We start from the raw sequence: 18,672 nt of genomic DNA, 5'->3' as shown, positions 1-18,672 counted from the left end.
CTTTATTTTACTTGAGATTAATTTATCACTTATGTTGTTGATATCAGTGTTAAGACAGACCAGATTTTCTTCTAGATCTTGTGGTGCTTCTTGAATTAATTTAGAAGATGGCCTTCTATTTTATGAACATTCCTTTAAGTTAATTCTTACTTTTAATTGCTGGAATTCTTTAAAACGAGTAAAGGAAGCAGAAAAGTCTTTCTTCCAGCTTTGATTCCTCCCCTCTATATTTCCTTCTCTTTGTCAGGCCTCTAGTCATATTCCTTTTAGGATCTTTGGCCTGCCACACTCTCTCTTATTTTACTATACTGTTTCATTAGTGGGAAATTGGGAGGGGGAATAGTAAGGAGTAGATTGTTGTTGTCAAAATAAAACATTCCTTTCTAGAAGCCCAAGGTCATTGCACCTCTGCACCTGACTGGAAGTGGATGGGTGGAATTGCCAGCGTGGCAGTGGAAGATTGGACCATGTGATGAACTTGTGGGTGTGGGGGCAAGGTCTTGAACCTTCAACTGGGTGGAAAACCCAGGAAGCTTTCAGATTCAGGTTTCCCACAGATGTACCAACATGTCTCTCAATAAATTGGAACTTTGAGGAAAGCTCTGCCTTGAACTCTGATTTAATTCTGGATGATATGTGGAACGCTGACATTAACCTGAATTTCCCATTAAAATAAATCATCAGCAACCCCAGCACGGGATGCTGGCGAGGGGTGCTGACTCCCAACACTGACCTGACCCGGTCAGTGTAAAATATCAGCGAAGAAGTAAGATAGAGTCTTTTGAGAAAAGAAGCTTATGATGAATTGCTTCTCTGAAATTCTTTCAAAGTGCAAAGGAATTTGTGTGGGAACATGCAGGAGGGGGATGGAAAGGCTAATTCTACACACACATGGCAAGATGATTGGAGTCTCCCAGATCAATTTGTGCAGCCAAACATGAGTGGAAACTCCCCCTCCCAATTCCCCAGCAAAGGCTCAGAAATATACTGGAGTGGAGATAATTACTCCTTCCATACAGCGATAAATGAGCTGAGCCAGCAGGAAGGGATTTGGCCAGCATATCTCACTAGTCAGCCCCCAATGTTGGGACTGCAGCCTGTGAATCAAGCACCACCAGGTTGGGCTTTCTTCCCAAGTCATTGATGGAAGAGATGCCAGTGGGCACCTCCTTAGCCATCAACATGGGAAAATGAAACCAGCCAGCAGAAAGAGCCTTGGGCCATATCTCTCCCTAGTCAGCCATCAATGTTTGAGCTGCAACCTGTGAATCAACCCCAGGTCATGGATGGGAGAGATGCCAATGGGCACCTGCTCTCCCTCAGCAGATGGCACCATGGCAGATAACTGGGCAGTGGCCAACCCAGGGATTGACACCCCCCCACTGAGTCCAGTCTCACCTGCAATGCCCCTACAGGTTCTTACCCCACCTTCCTACAGACAAGAGTTCTCAACAATGGGAGAAGGGATGAATGAGGGGGAAGCTGCAGGATGGATAGTGGAACAATGTGATGAGGTGGTTCCTAAGTTTAGAGATACAACTGGGTTCCATCCTTCAGGGAGGCAATAAAATGCCACCGTTGCTATCAATTCAGCCACAGAGTGTTAGAGTGCTCAGCTCCAGCCCCAATATCACAAATGTGCACACCAACCACCAGCGTGGTAAAGAGAAGGCCCTAGAAGCCACCACAAAAGAGTCATCTGGGCCAACAACCTCAGGAGGTGGACCCCCAACCTAAGGTGGTGAAAAGCCCAACCAATGGGGAGGAGGAAAATGCTGAAGATGACCCAATGATGATTGCACCCATCTGGCCATTTATGATAAAATGCAACCTCCAAGTGCCTGAAACAGGAGTGGATGGGGAAGTTGAGGCAATTATGGACACTGGCTGCACCCAATGCTTAACCAACATATTGAATGTGGAGCAGCTAGGCATATGCACAAGACCCTTAAAACATCCCATTCAGTTTGAGCAAGTAGATGAAACACTGATTGGGGAAGGGCAGCCACGAAAATTACTGAGTTGGTAAAGTTAATGATAGGCCGCCACTATGAGTTCCTCAGATTCATCATGGCTCCAAGAATGCAGGAATCAATTATCTTGGGGCTTGTGTGGCTAGACAAGTGGGCACCTACAATAAAGTGGGAGTACGGTATTAGAAAACTGATTATCAGCTTTGGGCCATTACCACTGGTGGAGCCAAAAGGTCACCCAGAAACGATTGAACCCAACAGCCCAGACCGTCCGAACCTGCAACACCTGCAGCAGACACAAAGCCCCCAGGGATCCAATAAGTACCAAAAGACTACTGGGACTTGGGGGGGGGGTGTTCAGTGAGGAAGATTGCAACTATCTCTCCCCCACCAGCTCACAGATTGCGCAATAAACTTCAAACAGGGGGCTACATTACCAAAGCCAAAAATGTACTCCATGACTCCCAAAGAGATGGTTGAATTGAGGAACTAAATTGACATCAATTTGAAACAGGGATTTATTGAACTAGCGAAGTCGAAAGTAGCAGCCACCATGCTCTTCAGAGAAAAGAAAGATGGCGGAGTTCATCTCTGTATTGATCTGCGAGCCTTGAATACGATATGCAAAAAGAGCACTTATCCCCTTCCCCTCATGAAAGAACCACTATGTTGAACCACTTGGCTAAAGGCAAAATCTTCACTAAACTGAACTTGAGAGAGGCATATTACTGCATTCAGATCAGAGAGGGAGATGAGTAGAGGACCATTTTTAACATCCCCCTTGGCAGTTTTCAGTACTAAGTCATGCCATTTGGGCTACAAGGAGCACCCATAGTCTTCATGCAGTACATAAATGAGGTGCTACATGAGCACCTGTACCACAGAGTGCTCCTTTATCTTGATGACATTTTGATCTTCTCTAAAACGTTGGAAGAACATGTGAAACTGGTACAACAAGTCCTGGAAAAACTTATAGCCGCCAAGCTATACGCAAAGTTATCGAAGTGTGAGTTCCACAAGACCTCACTAGATTACTTGGGTTATTGCATCTCCAACGAGTGGATAGAAATAGATCCAAGAAAAGTGAAAGCTTGTTGGACTGGAAACCTTCAAGTACTCACAGATAACTATTAAGCCCCCTTGGATTTGCCAATTTCTACAGGCAGTTCATTCCGACTTTTGTGGAAATTGCCCTCCCATTGACTGAGCTATTAAAAACGGGGCCTTCCCCAACAAATCCAAAAGCAAACCAACCCCTAAAGTTGACAATGGACTGTCAAAAAGCCTTTGAGAAATTAAAACAGCTCTTTGCTCAAGAGCCCATACTGCAACACCACAATCCCAAGCGACCATTCATAATCCAAAGGATGCCAGTGATGTAGCAATAGCTGCAGTGCTACTGCAAAAGAATAAAGAAGGCCACCTCTTGCTGTCCACGTACGTCTCCAAGAAACTCACCACTACTGAAAGGAGGTGGGCCATTTGGGAGAAAGAGGCGTTGGCAATTAGGTGGAGCATGCTCACCTGGAAATATCTCCTGGAAGGGGGGATATGCCGTTCGATGTCTGGACTGATCATAAAAACCTCGAAGCTATCCACACCCATCGAAGATTATCCCCCAAACAAGTTCGCTGGGCACAATACTTCCAAAGGTTCCAATTCAAACTTAAACACATCCCTGCAGGGAAGAACTTGTCGGTGGATGCTTTGTCGAGAAAACTGCAGTATGGAAGGAAGAAGTTGTTCAACCCATCATTTCTTCCTTCCACCAACAAGGTCCCCAGTCACAACCTGAAACCAGGATAAGCTGATGACAGAGTTGAAAGCAGCACTCCCGGAAGACCCGCGGTTAAACAATAACAAGGACATCCTAACAATGAGCAGTGGCTTAGCCTGGAAGGGATTCAAACTATATGTCCCTGCGGGGTTGAGGCTGGAAGTCCTACAGCGAAGCCATGATGCAAAACTAGGAGGCCACTTTAGATTCATAAAAACACTCCACCTTGCCAGGCATCAATTTTGGTGGCCAAAGATGAAATCGAAAGTGGAAGATTATGTAAAAAGCTGTGCTGCGCAATGATGAAAATACAGCCGGGGAAGCCCCCTGGACTACTATAATGAGTAGCCAGCCCTAGCTGACCATGGGAAGAGATTGCAATAGACTTCATTGTTGAGCTCCCAGACAGCAGCAGGAATAGAGCAATATAGACAGTTATTAATTTGTTTTCCAAACAGGTGCATTTCATCGCTTGCTCAGGGTTGCCGTCTGCAAAGAAATTAGCAAAAATGTTTGTGAAACATATTTATTGCCTGCATGGGGTGCCCAAAAGGATCATTTCAGACTGTGGAGTTCAGTTCACCGCCAAGTTCTGGAGAGAGTTCCTGAGATCCATTGGGTCCACAAAAGGACTCAGCTCAGCATTTCATCCCAACATGAATGACACAACAGAGAGGCCCAATGCGATGGTGGAACAATACATCCAATGTTATGTTGACTATCAGAAGACAACTGGTCGGACTTGCTACCCTTTGCTGAAGTGGGGTACCACAATGTGGTCTACAGCAGCATTGGTTTAACTGGTTATGAAAAGATAGCAGCAAAAGTAAAGCAAGATCTGAGCCAGAAAGGTGCAAAAAAATGCATATCAAATGATAACCCAGCCTCTCCCTCCAATGACCCCATGCCAGTGTCCAAGCTGCAATTCCCTTAGGTGTCATGTGGATTGCATCTCCAAAAGGCATCATCATGTTGGTATGCAGGATGGTTGTCCTTGACCAGGTCCAAACACCTTTCCACTCTTTTCCCTCCTTTATTCTGACTCTGTAGTAGGCTTCCCTTAGGTCCAACTTTGTGAAAATTTTCCCCTTACCCAACTGGGCCAACATGTCCTTCATGAGTGGTAATGACGTTCAGGTTTTTATAGTTAATGCATAAGCGAAAAGAGCAATCTTTCTTTTCTCTGAACAATACTGGTGTGACCACCCATGGTCTAGCTGGTTGTATGAACCCTCTTTTTAAATTTGTGTCAATGAATTTTCATAATTCCTTCATTTCACGTGTGGTCATCGAATATGTCTGAAACTTAGGGAGTTTTTCCCCTGAGAGGATCTCAATGCTGCAATCAGTGGTGCAGTGTGTGTGTGTATCTGTGTGTGTCTGTCTGTCGAAGGCCCTTTCACTGAAAACCTCCCTGAGGTCCCAATATTTTGGGGGGATTTTCTCTTCTCCTTCAATCTTTTTCTGTGCTGCAGCAGCTAGGTTTGTTTTGGCATTGGCTATGTGGGAGATCCCCCCCTTCCCCTCTGGGGGTTTAGCAGAATGGATGCGCAATCACACTTTCTTCCAGTTCACTTAGGGGTTCCATTTCCGTAGCCACATCCCAGTATGAAGGGATGATCCATCCCAGGTGCAACGATGAAACTCAGGGTTTCTTGGTGATCCTCCATCCACATTTCTATTGTTCAGTTACAAAATAGGCAGGGGCTCCCCCAGCCACTGAGTCGTCCAATTGGCAAAAGGCAATGGGCACTTTCAAAATCCTCAGTCTTAATCCCATTTTTCCCACCACTTCTAGGCTAATTATGCAACGGGTGCATCCAGAGTCTAAGAGGACCAGCATTTTCCCTTGGGCTCCAATTTAGGGCACTTTAAATTCTACTGGAATGGTGATGGGCCCTATCAGGGACTTATCAAGAGGTCATCATCGGAGTCAGTTTCACTTTCTCCCAAAAGAAAAGAGAGCTCTTCTCCCTCCTGGGTGGGAGGGAAATCCTCAACAGCTTCCACCCCTTTCAAGGCAATTTCTTTGCATTTCCCTGGCTGTAGATCTGGTTTCTTTTCTCCAGCAGTGGTGTGTTTTGGACCAATTTTTGAGAAGCAGCCTGCTGCCCTGTGCCTCCCCCCTTCCTGCATTGGAAACAAGCAGTAGACTGGGGCTTGCTTGCAGACCAGCCCTTTCCTCCCCTCAGAACTCCTTTGGGGGTGGGGAGGGAGATTCTTGGTTTTATCGCTGCCTCCCTGATATTTATTCCTGGCAATTTCACATCTGCTGTCATCTCATACCAATGCTGAAGGTTGCATGGGGCTCCTCTGGTACACAGCTCTGGTATATATCTTCATTCAGACCATCCATAAAAATGTCCATTAAAGCCTCCTCAGACCAAACCCACATATGCATAGAAAACTCACAAAACTCTTAGATGTACTCAGCCACTGGACTTCTTCTTGGTTCTTACCTTTCACTCGGCTAGGGGGTCATCAAAGCGCTTCCTCAGGGCAGCCATAAACACATTGTAATTCAGCGGGGGGGGGAGTCATCATTATGCAAAGCAACCATCCAGGCTGCTGCTTTGTTCTACAATGCCATAGTAACAGCTCTTACTTTGGCTTCCTCATTAGGAAAATCCTCTCCATACTGTTGCATGTAATTCCAGACCTGGACCAGGAAAAATCCCAACTCTTTGGGGTCTCCTCCAAATTTCATGCCAAGGGGAGGAACGTTTGGCATTCAGCATCTGCGGGGGGCCCTCCCCCCTTGGAGGGGCTCGAAAGGCTGCTGCTGTGGTGGCTGGGGCTCTCCCATCCCAATCAGCTCTGCTGTCTGCCCCCAGCCCCCCCCCCCGGGTTAGACAGGTCTTCTGCACGTCTCTCTTCTGGATCAGCAAAATCAGCTTCCCTCTCAGCACAGATCTCACAGAAACGGCATTTCTCCCATACCTCCTGAAAAAGTTTCAAAGCATGGATCATCATGAGGTCCTCTTGTTCGGCTTCCTGCCAAGCCTCAGGTCACCGGCATCGGCTGGTAGTAACTCCAGCAGGAATCTCCTCAGGATCACTCCTCTGCCCCACTCCCAATGACCACCTGGGATGGATGGATCTTTCCTCCAAGTCCAGATCAGCCATCCATTCCATTTCCAAAGGGCATGAGGATCTGGTAGCCCCCATGTTGTCCTCCTGGTGACTGCCTGGATTTGACATTTCTGTGGAGGATTTTTGTTTTTACCTCCCCTTGGAAGGTATTAGCTCCAGGATGAGTGTGAAATGAGATCTTGCTTATTGTCAGGCATGCCTCCATCAATAACCAAGAAAGAAAACTCCCAACTCCATTGTTCATGGAATTAGAATACTTTTACTGGTTATGAAAATATAGCAGCAAAAGTAAAGCAAGATCTGAGCCAGCAAGGTGCGAACAAGTACATATCAAATGATAACCCAACCCCCTCCCTCCAATGACCCCACCCCAGTGTCCAATCTGCAACTACCTTAGGTGTCATGTGGATTGCATCTCCAAAAGGCATTATCATGTTGGTATGCAGGACAGTTGGCCTTGACCAGGTTCAAACACTGGCCACCAGCATGCGCAGAAGATGGTGAGAAGAAAACTTTCTTTTTCATATCACCTCCTGTACCATTTATTCCCATCCCAAATATCATGCCCCCGCCCACCCCGTTTGTATGGCAGCTGATATCAAGTAAGCAAAGCAGAGGCTGACAAGTGGTCATCTTCAAATCTACTATATCATTAATATTTTGATGTGCAAAACTGGCCAACAGATTAATTCAGCAATAAAAAGAGCTCCATAATAAGGGAAATAATTCAATCAAATTTACTTGGCATCTGTAAATATATTAATAATATTTTCCTTAGCGATTATCCACCTCAACAAACCTTAGGGAAGACAAGGACATAAATATTTAATATTTATGTCAGGGTAACATTTATAATTTTAGATTCTTAAATATTATTTTATCTTTGTTTTAGTTTATTGATGGTTATTGCTTCCTAAGGAAGATTGATAATAATTATGCTACTTTTGATCTGCAAGCCCTCATGCTAACTCAAAGTGTATGGTGGAAAAAAATGGGACTAAAATTAAATATAAATATAACCAAACTAATGACAACAGATAGAACAACCAGCCTGAGAATTAACAATGAAGATATCAAAGTGTGGATAGCTTCTGTTTTTTATGATTAACTTTTCAACAGTAAAGAAACCAGTAGTCAAGATATAACGCTGCACACTAGCACTTTGTAGAATAGTTATGAAAGATTTGAAAAATGCATTCTATACATACAATGTTCAGAATTGTACAAGCCATAGAATTCCCTGTGATATTCTATGGAATCAAAAGTTGAAGTTTAAAGATGTTTAAAATACTCATGACTTTGAACTTTGATGTTGAACAAGACATCTAAGAATATTGAGAACAATAAAACAAATGGGTGGATCATTGAACAATTCAATAGACATTCCAAGGCAAAGGCTCAAATTATCCTCCTTTAGACATATTATACAAAGACCCAGCTCTTTGGAAAAACCTCTAATGCTGGGAAAGGTAGAAGAAAAGTGATGATGAGGATGACGACAGGAAGGTGAATTGACTGAATTATAATCACCACAGCATTGGGAAAACAGATCAGAATGATTAACATATAAAAAGAATCTATCCAGATGGTAGCTAGGAGTTCTAAATGATTTAGAATGATTCTGAATTGTATATTGTTACTGCTATTTTTTTTTTAAAGTTAATTTTTTAAAAAAAAATTACAAAGCATTCTTAAATTTTATTTTTTCAATAAAATATGAAAATCACCTTCATTATCATAACCACTATCATCAAAACATTACAGCTATATGAACCAATGACCTCGGGAACTATGTTAAACTAGTCAAGTGTTATTATCATTGTACTTTATTATTGTTTACTTACTATTACATATTATTTAAGCCCTTTTGCTACTACTGTCTGGTGAATAGAACTTGAGATATATTAAAATACTCTACTTCATTAATGACAATGTATACACCATAAAAATTCATAACAACAACTTTCCTTTTTGCCTTTCATTTGATTTTGCACGTACAACAGAAATGTTTCTGTATTCCATGCAGGCTACTATACTAATTCCCATCTAGTACAGGGCGGGGCATAACCTTTTCCTAGGGGGTCACAGCAACACTTGTAATAACAACACAAATAATTCATACACCATTCGAAAGCCCATCAAAAACTGAGTTTTTTGACACGATTTAATAGTCAGTATGACCACCATTAGCCCTTCGAACAGCATTCAAACGAGGTGGATAAGAACACAACAAATCTTCAAACAGTTCCGTTCGATTTTCCAGATTTTTCAACACAGTTTCCAAATTCATTCTCAAAGTTTCAACCGAATATCGATTTTGACCTTGCTCCTGAATCATCAGAGCTTCCACTTCATCCTTAATTATGGCCCCAATGTTCTCTGCCGGATTGAGATCTGGCGAATTTCCCGGCCAGACGTCATTGCCCCAAAATTCGACATTGTTTTCCTTTAACAATTGCTGAGTCGCATTTGCACGCATGCAAGGAGCTTTGTCATGAAGAAAGACAGCCTCACCAACCACCAAGACATTGTCTGGATCACTGAGAAATGGAATGACATTCTCCAATAAAATTTTCTCATGGAAATAACTGCCATCCCAGGATTCCCCTTTATCCTTCAAAACCCAATGCAGTTTCTTGGCTGTGAAAATGACGAAAATCCCGATGCAAGTCGGATTGCGAACGATATGTCGATATCGTTCATGTTTGGCGATGTCGTCGACATCTTTAGCCCAAATTCGATCGTTCTGGAAATTCGGTTTTCGAATGGCATAAACGAAGAATTCGTCAGATGGCGCCAAATGAAGAAAATCTTCCTCGGTCCATTCAGACAACCAATTGCACAACCAAAGCCGATCTTGAACGTGTGTTTGAGTTTTCAATGGTTTGCAAATGACGTGGAATGGCTTCAAACCTTCTCGTTCTCGATATCGGCCGATTGTCCTTTGATCAACTCGTTTTCCACGAATTTGAAGGATTTCTTGGGCCACTTTTCGGTTTCCTTTTCGTTGTTTGCGACTGCCAGTTGCAATGATGGCTTTGCTTTCTTGGGACAGTTGCAGAGGACGCCCTTCTCCAAATTTTGTGAAACATTCTTGGGCTGTTTTGTTCCAATTATCAGTAACCCAATCCGGATGACGTTTCAATTTGTTTGCAATCCATTTTCGATTGATAAACTTCGCTCCAGCATCGCGAGCCTCTCGAAAGGCAATGCATTTTATTCTGTCAATGATCCTTTGTTCTTCCGAATCGAATTTTCCAGCCATTCTTAAAGCAAATTTAACATTTAATAGCTCATTCAATTCAGTTTTTTATGGGCTTTAAAATGAGGTGTCGCGGAAGTTGTAAACTGCTGTCGATCTTGCTGTGACCCCCTAGGAAAAGGTTATGCCCCGCCCTGTACTTTCAAATGTGCTTCAGTTATTCATGTGCTCCTGGCAATGATCAACACATTCTTCAAACATTTGTATCTTGGCAGTTTTATATGTGAACAATCTTGTATACCTTTTTTCTCCCTTTTATAAGATTATCAACACAACTGAACATCATAGACATTTTGATGAAGAACAGGGACCTGAATAAGTGAAACATATGTATGCAACAGAATACCACAAAGATTAGGACAGAATTTCTAACCTTGCACCTATCTAACTGTGTTTTCACTGCATCAGGATCTGTTGCCAGTAAGAGCTGTGCTTTCATCCAATTTTCAGAAGTAATTACTGTCTGCTCCAATTGCTGCAGCTGAGAGTAGAAGGCAATAATGTTATTTTGGTTCTCCAACCATGCCAGTCTTTCACTCAGTAACTGACAGAACTCAGTCCACCGGCTGTTCAACTGCTCTGAAGCCTGTTTGATGTTGTCAGCATTAAGCCCATCTAAAAAAAAAAGATAGGAAAGAGTTGAGCACATTTATTTTTAGTTTATCATGAATACAGAAAAGTAATGTAAAGACAAACATTTAATAACTGTATCTGAATCAGAGGATTTATAAAAAATGATCTTGAGTATACACATGTATATATATATCTCTCTCTCACACACACACACACAAACACCATGTATGCATGGTAGTACATAAAACAAGCATTCACACATTAGGAGGAAAATGTAAAACAAGGCCATAGCATTTCATATATTACCTATGGAAAGGTAGTCCAATCTATTTTAAAGTTTAACATATCATATAAATTAAAATATGATTAACACATTTATACTTACAAATTGATAATCAAATGATTCAGAGACAGAACAACAAATAGGAAGCAGACTCAACAAAAAACTCAGGCATTCAAACACAAACCATTCCAGATCATGGGATCCCAACAGAGAACAGTAAATGGTTTGTAACAGAATGAATGCTCACATATCAGAAACCCTCCGATGATATCTATAAGAGTTGGGTAAGTATTAAGGGTCTGAAGGACAATGTCAAAAACATTTGATTTAAAAAGGTGTGTTGGTTTTGATATGAATTCATATATTCTACACCTGTAAATGTATCTCTAAATACAGTAACTAAGCGGTGAATATTCATAAAAGAATATTCCATAATATTAGTGTTTTATAAAAGATTTGGGGAAGTCAGGCCACTTTTTCATAAAGCAAAAAGGCATTTGATCCACTAATAGTACAACACTATAATTTCATAATTAGCATAAGTTTTATTATATAATGAGCTTAATTTTGTTTTACATTTTAATAAGGAGTCCTTTTGAATTCCATATATGGGAAAGGACCTGTCTCCACTGTTAATCAAAAGTTCATTGGACGTGATGTTGCAGAAAGAAAAGATGAACATGATGCAGGCTCTTCTCCAAGTTATGCATGAACAATGTATTCAGAAAGTGGAAAAGAAAGCTGAACAAACAGATCAAAGAGTGGAAGAGGTTGATTACAGACTTACACTGGCAGATAAAAATTGGGAGATAATAATATTACTAGAGATGGATAAGGCTGATTATTATTTACATTTTCAGAACATCGAAGAAGAAAAGAGAAAATTTGGCAACGATAATGGCAGAGCTGCTGACAAATGTTTTAGAAATATACAAAGAAAATGTGTTTGCTGAAATGGATGAAATATTTAGAATTCATACTAGATATGTGACAAGAAACAGACTTCCCAGAGAGGTACTTGTGAAGTTCACCAAAAAAGCAATAAAGAGATACTAGAAAGAGCAAGGGATGAACCCATAAAATATAAAGAGAAAGAAATAGTAGTTCTAAAACAGATTCCCAGAAGAGTAAGAGAGATAAGAAGGGAATATCATTTTTTGACAAAACAGCTTATTAAGAATGGAGTAAATTTCAGATGGCTGATACCGAAGGGAATATCAGTGACTTGGATGACCCCTATTTTGAAGCACAAGAGGGAATGATAGTAAGAGGAAAAAGAGGATAGACAACAAGATGACGCCACAGGAGAGAGATGAAAAGATGAAAGAGAATGAGAGGAAATAATTTAATTTTAGACGAGAGGGCAGACCTGGCATGTATTACTGAAACCTGGCTGGGCCCGGAGGGAGGAGTCCCCCTCGTAGAGATGTGCCCAGAGGGTTTTCAGGTGCTTCATCAGCCGCGATTCCAGGGAAGGGGTGGGGGTGTGGCTATTGTTATCCGAGAGTCTTTAGTACCTCGTAGGATCCCTGCTCCAGAGCTTGTCGGGTGTGAGTCCCTGCTGGTGAAGTTGGACCTCAAGGGTCAAGTGGGCTTGCTGTTAACGTACCTGCCTCCCAACAGCATTGCAGCAGCCCTCCCCTCGCTCCTCAAGTCAGTAGCCGAGCTGGCAATTGAGTTTCCCAGGCTTATGGTTCTGGGGGATTTCAATTTGCCTTCGCTCGGTGAACACTCTGATGGAGCACAGGAGTTCATGGCTTCCATGACAGCCATGGGCTTGACCCAAGTAATTTGGGGCCCGACTCACTCGGCGGTTCACATGCTCGACCTCGTATTTCTCTCGGAGCAGTGGAGTTGTGATCTTGGTTTGAGGGGTAGCGAGATCTTACCCCTGTCATGGTCGGACCACTACCTACTGAGGCTTGACTTTCGGAGACCAAACCCCCACTGTAGGGAGGAGGAACCGATTAGGTGGTTCCACCCCAGGCGACTTATGGACCCTTTGGGCTTTCAGACGGAGCTTGGAGTTATTCCTGATACCCTCGTCCGCAGTCCGGCGGAGACTCTGGTTGCTGCCTGGAACTCAGCAGCGACAGAGGCTCTTAACCGGATTGCGCCTTTACGGCCGATCCAAGGCAGTGGATCCAGGAGGGCCCCTTGGTTTACTGAGGAACTCCGGGAAATGAAGTGCCAAAACAGACGCCTAGAGCAACGATGGAGATCCAGTAAGTCCGAGTCAGACTGAGCACTTTTAACATCTAGCATCAGAGCTTACCTCCGGGCAATTAGGACGACTGAAAGAACACACATTGCCTCTCTGATTGCTTCCGCTGAGTCGCGCCCAGCCGCCTTGTTCAGGATAACCTGTTCCCTCCTAAATAGGAGGGATACGAGCGATCCTTTGCAAGGCAGAGCTGAGGATTACGTCCAATTCCTCGCGGATAAAGTTGCTCGGCTTCGGGCGGACCTGGACTCCAATTGCGCAGAACCAGCTGAGGCACCAGGGGATAATCTGGCAGGACATCACTGGATTGATTTTCAAGCTGTTACCCCTGAGGACGTGGACAAGGCCATGGGAGCTGTAAGTACCTCCACATGTGTACTGGACCCGTGCCCCTCCTGGCTGGTTGCTAACAGCAGGGAGGTGACACGGGGCTGGATCCAGGCAATTGTTACCGCATCCCTTCGGGAGGGGTTCTTTCCCCCCGCTCTAAAGGCGGCGGTGGTGAGACCCCTTCTGAAGAAGCCATCTTTGGATCCAGCCGTTTTAAACAACTATTGTCCAGTCTCCAACCTCCCCTTTGTGGGGAAGGTTGTTGAGAAGGTGGTAGCCTTTCAGCTCCAGCGGTCCTTGGAGGAAACCGATTATCTAGATCCCTTCCAGTTGGGATTTAGGCCTGGCTACAGCATGGAAACTGCTTTGGTCGCATTGATCGATGATCTCTGGAGAGCCAGGGATGGAGGTTATGCCTCCGTCCTAGTGCTCCTTGACCTCTCAGCGGCTTTCGATACCATCGACCATGGTATCCTTCTGCGACGACTGGGGGAGGTAGGGGTGGGAGGCACTGTTCTACGGTGGTTCTCCTCTTACCTCTCGGACAGGTTGCAGTCGGTGTTGGTCGGAGGGCAGAGATCGACCCCTAGGCCCCTGACGTATGGGGTACCGCAGGGTTCGGTCCTGTCCCCCCTCCTGTTTAATATCTACATGAAACCACTGGGTGAGATCATTCGAAGGCACGGGATAAAATACCACCAGTATGCGGACGATACGCAGCTGTATCTGTCCACCCCGTGCCAACTCAATGAAGCGGTTGATGTGATGTGCCAGGGCCTCGAGGCTGTTAGGGACTGGATGGGGGCTAACAAGCTTGTACTCAATCCAGATAAGACCGAGTGGCTGGTGTGTTTCCCTCCTACTAATTGGCCAAGTGTTCCATCTCTCAGGCTGGGGGGTCAAACAGTACGCCCCTCAGATAGGGTCTGCAATTTGGGAGTCCTCCTGGACCCACAGCTGACTTTTGAACACCACTTGTCAGCTGTGACCAGGGGGGCATTTGCCCAGGTTCGCCTGGTGCACCAGTTGCGTCCCTACCTGAACCGGGAGGCCCTCACAACAGTCACTCGCGCCCTTGTGACCTCTAGACTGGACTACTGCAACGTGCTCTACATGGGGCAGCCCTTGAAGAGCATTCGGCGACTTCAGCTTGTCCAGAATGCAGCCGCACGAGCGATCGTGGGTGCACCTCGGTTCACCCACGTAACACCTATCCTTCGCGAGCTGCACTGGCTGCCTATTGGTCTCTGGATACGCTTCAAGGCGCTAGTCGTCACTTATAAAGCCCTTCATGGTATTGGACCTGGGTACTTGAGAGACCGCCTGCTGCCAATTACCTCCACCAGACCGATTAGATCCCACAGAGTAGGCCTCCTCCGAATTCCATCCGCCGGCCAGTGTTGACTGGCGACTACCCGGAGGAGGGCCTTCTCTGTGGCTGTTCTGACCCTCTGGAACGAACTCCCCATGGAGATTCACACCCTCACCACCCTCCAGGCCTTCCGCAAAGCCCTTAAAACCTGGCTGTTCCGACAGGCCTGGGGCTAAACAACCGTTGCCCTATCTCGAATGGTATGATTCTTGCACTTTTAAATTATGTATTGTTTTGTGTTGGTGTTAAACTGTCTGTATCCCCTTTCCCTTGCTCTACTTGTGAGCCGCCCTGAGTCCCCCTCAGGGAAAAGGGCGGCATACAAATGAAATAAATGAAATGAAAAAAATGAAATAGCAAAGAGAGAAGGGGCAAAGGCAAAAGAACAGAGAGAGACAAGAGTGGCCAGAACAAAAAAAACCTATTTATAAGTAAAATTATGGAAGAAGAAATAAAATCATTGTCAATTAATATAAATGGACTGAACTCAGCTATAAAAAGGAAAAGGATTTATAGTAAATTGGAAAAATTTAAGTTGGATATAATTAGCAGTTAGACTTATATACCGCTTCATAGGGCTTTCAGTCCTCTCTAAGCGGTTTACAGAGTCAGCATATCGCCTCCACAGTCTGGGTCCTCATTTCACCCACCTCGGAACGATGGAAGGCTGAGTCAATCTTGAGCCAGTGAGATTAGAACCGCTGAATTGCAGATAACAGTCAGCTGAAGTGGCCTGCAGTACTGCACCCTAACCTCTGCGCCACCTTGGCTCATTGTCTACAAGAGGTTCATATTAAAGAATAACACAATAAAATATCAGAATACCCCTATACACCTCTCTATCACAACATAAGAAGAGAGGAGCAGCTCTCTCTATAAAAGAAACAATAAATGCTAAACAAATATTTATGAATGAAGGAGGGAGGATTTTGATGGTGGAGATAACAATGAATTGCAAATAGACACTCAATTTATGCACCGAATAGTGAACAAGAGGACTTTTATAGTAAACTTCATAAGAAAATAGTAGAATTGGATTACAAAAATATTTGCTTAGTCGGAGATTTAGATGTGGAACTAGATTATAAAACCAGAAAAGTGAACACAAAATCAAGAAAAATGCTTCCGAAGGCTTTTTAAAAAATGGCTGAAGAACTAGGCATCCAAGATGTATGGTGAGAGATAAATCCTAAGCAGGGGTGGGTTCCTATCACTCACTTTACATGCACACACCCCCACCACACATTGTTCGTGCATGTGCAGTTGACTGGAAATTGTTCTGCGCATGTGCAGAAACATGCCGGCAATGGCAGAAGAGACTGGGAAATCAGTTCAGGGGTGAGGCCAGCCTGGGTTGCTGTCAGTTCTGCAACCCAGGCCAAATCACCACTGCCAGTTCGGCTGAACTGGGCTTAACCGGGAGCAACCTACCTCTCATCCTAAGGAAAATCAATACTCGTTCTATTTAAATAGACATATGTCTTGGTCAAGAATAGATATGATATGGATGTCAACTGAATTGAAATCTAACGTACAAGAATTAAATATAGAAACAAGTAATTGTGCAGACCATAATCCAATAAAAATTACATGGAAAGGACAAAAAAGAAAACTAAGATGGATGTTGAATCAATATTAAAAGATAAGGAATTTATTCAATTCATGGAAAAAGAATTAGATTTTTTCTTCAAAGAGAATAGAAAGAAGAGACCCCACAAAATGTATGGGATACAGCCAAGCCATATATTAGAGGTTTAGTCATAACTTATATGGGAAAGAAAAATAATAATAAGAAAGAAAATAAAAAAAACATTAGAAGAATATAAGAGACTAGAGACAGAATTACAAAAAGAACCACAAAGAAAGAATTTAAAAAGTCAAATGGAATTAATAAAACACAAGTTAATTATAATAGATAAAGAATAATTAGCACAAAAAATTAAAAATGCTAAGCAATTTGCAAATAAACCAGGGAGATGACTGGCATATAAATTGAAAAAGGAGAAAGAAAAAAAATAATACATCAGTTAATGTATAAGGAAGGAAATCTTTATCATCAAAATGAGGACAAAAAGAAAGTGATTCAGAATTATTATGGAAAACTATATGATCAAGGGACAGTTTCAGAAGATAAAATAAAACAATACTTAAAAAAGCAGAACTACCTAGAATAGCAAAAGCCATGTTAGTTGAATGTATAACAAGCAATTAAGAGACAAAAAAAAATGGAAAAACCCCAAGCCCAGATGGTCTACCAGCAGAACTTTACAAAGGTTTTGCAAAATATCCTAAGTATACCAGTGCTGGAAGAGTTCAACATCGTACTGTTAGGTGCGAAGATACCAAAATTCATGGACAGAAGCATACATCGTGCTCATACCAAAAGAGCACTCAAACCTATAACAGATAAAAAATTATAGGCCAATATATTACTGAATGTCGATTATAAAATATACATCTCAATAATTACAAAAAGAATTAAAAGTTTTTAAAATCAATTTGTACATCCAGAGCAAAATGGATTTCTACCTAAGAGACAAATTAAAGACAATATGAGAATAATTTGAAACACATTGGAATATTATGAAACACATCCAGGGAAGCAAATGACATTTATCTTCCTAGATGCACAGAGAACATTTGACAATTTGAACTGGCAATTTATGCTAGTACAGTTGAAAGCTATGGATTTGGGGGAGAGATTTATTAATATGATTAAGGCGATATATTATAAGCAAACAGCAAAGGTGATGGTAAATGGAGATATGACAGAGAAGGTTATTATTAAAAAAGGTACAAGACAAGGATGTCCCTTGTCTCCCCTATTATTCATATTGACATTGGAAGTATTAAATAGAAATATTAGACAAGATATAGAGATAAAAGGTATGGAAATAAAAAAGAAAAAGATAAATTGAAGGCATTTGCAGATGATTTAGTTTTTATTTTGGAAGATCCACAAAAAACAGGACCTAAACTAATTAAAAAAATAGAGACGAAATGGCAGGATTGAAAATAAATAAAGAGAAAACTGAGATACTAGTTAAAAATCTCACAGAAATGCAGAAAAAAGAATTAATGAAGAGAATAGACATTCAAATCACTAAGAAAGTAAAATACTTAGAGATTAATTTAACAGCAAGATGTATAACTATTAAGGAAGATAATTAATATAAATTGATGCAACAAATGAAAACAGATCTGGAACTGCAACTATCACTAATAGGTAGGATAGCTACAATAAAAATGAATATATTGCCAAGATTATAATAATTATTCCAAACAATTCCGATAAAACTGGAAAAGAAATACTTTGAGGAACTCAATAAAGTAATATTAAGATATATCTGGCAAGGGAAAAAAAAACAAAAATAAGTCTAAAAATGCTGCAAGATTCGAGAAATAGAGGCTTCAGGTTACCGAATTGGGAATTATAGTATCAGGCTGTGGTACTCACTTGGTGAAAGAATTGATTGTATTGAGGAACAAAAGGATATTGACTTTGGAAAAACATGATTTGCAATTGGGCTGGCATGCCTTCTTGTGGTATGGGAAAAATAAAATACATGGTTACTTTCAAAGGCATTATATTAGGAGAGGGTCAGAAAAGAACACTATTTGAGGATACCAGTTTGGATTTCGACAATGGAAGCACTGGTTCATCCAAAGGTCTTTAACATAGAAAATATTGTTAGATATAAAGATATTTTGAATGAGAAGGGGGATCTCAAAAGTAAACAAGAATTGAGCAATCAAGGGATTGATATGACATGGTATTCACAAGT

General features: G+C 42.3%; 1 protein-coding gene across 1 annotated transcript in view; it reads right to left on the bottom strand.

The window, feature by feature from the left end:
- The window catches only part of DMD (dystrophin), a 1,161,901-nt gene that overhangs the window by 890,400 nt on the left and 252,829 nt on the right, over positions 1 to 18,672 (bottom strand). The window contains 1 exon segment of the mRNA XM_032219839.1: positions 10,479 to 10,720. Coding sequence (XP_032075730.1) covers positions 10,479 to 10,720 — 242 coding nt within the window.

This window comes from Thamnophis elegans, chromosome 6 (assembly GCF_009769535.1).
Source record: "Thamnophis elegans isolate rThaEle1 chromosome 6, rThaEle1.pri, whole genome shotgun sequence".
Classification (NCBI taxonomy): domain Eukaryota; kingdom Metazoa; phylum Chordata; class Lepidosauria; order Squamata; family Colubridae; genus Thamnophis; species Thamnophis elegans.
This window is presented reverse-complemented; position numbering and strand designations above follow the sequence as displayed.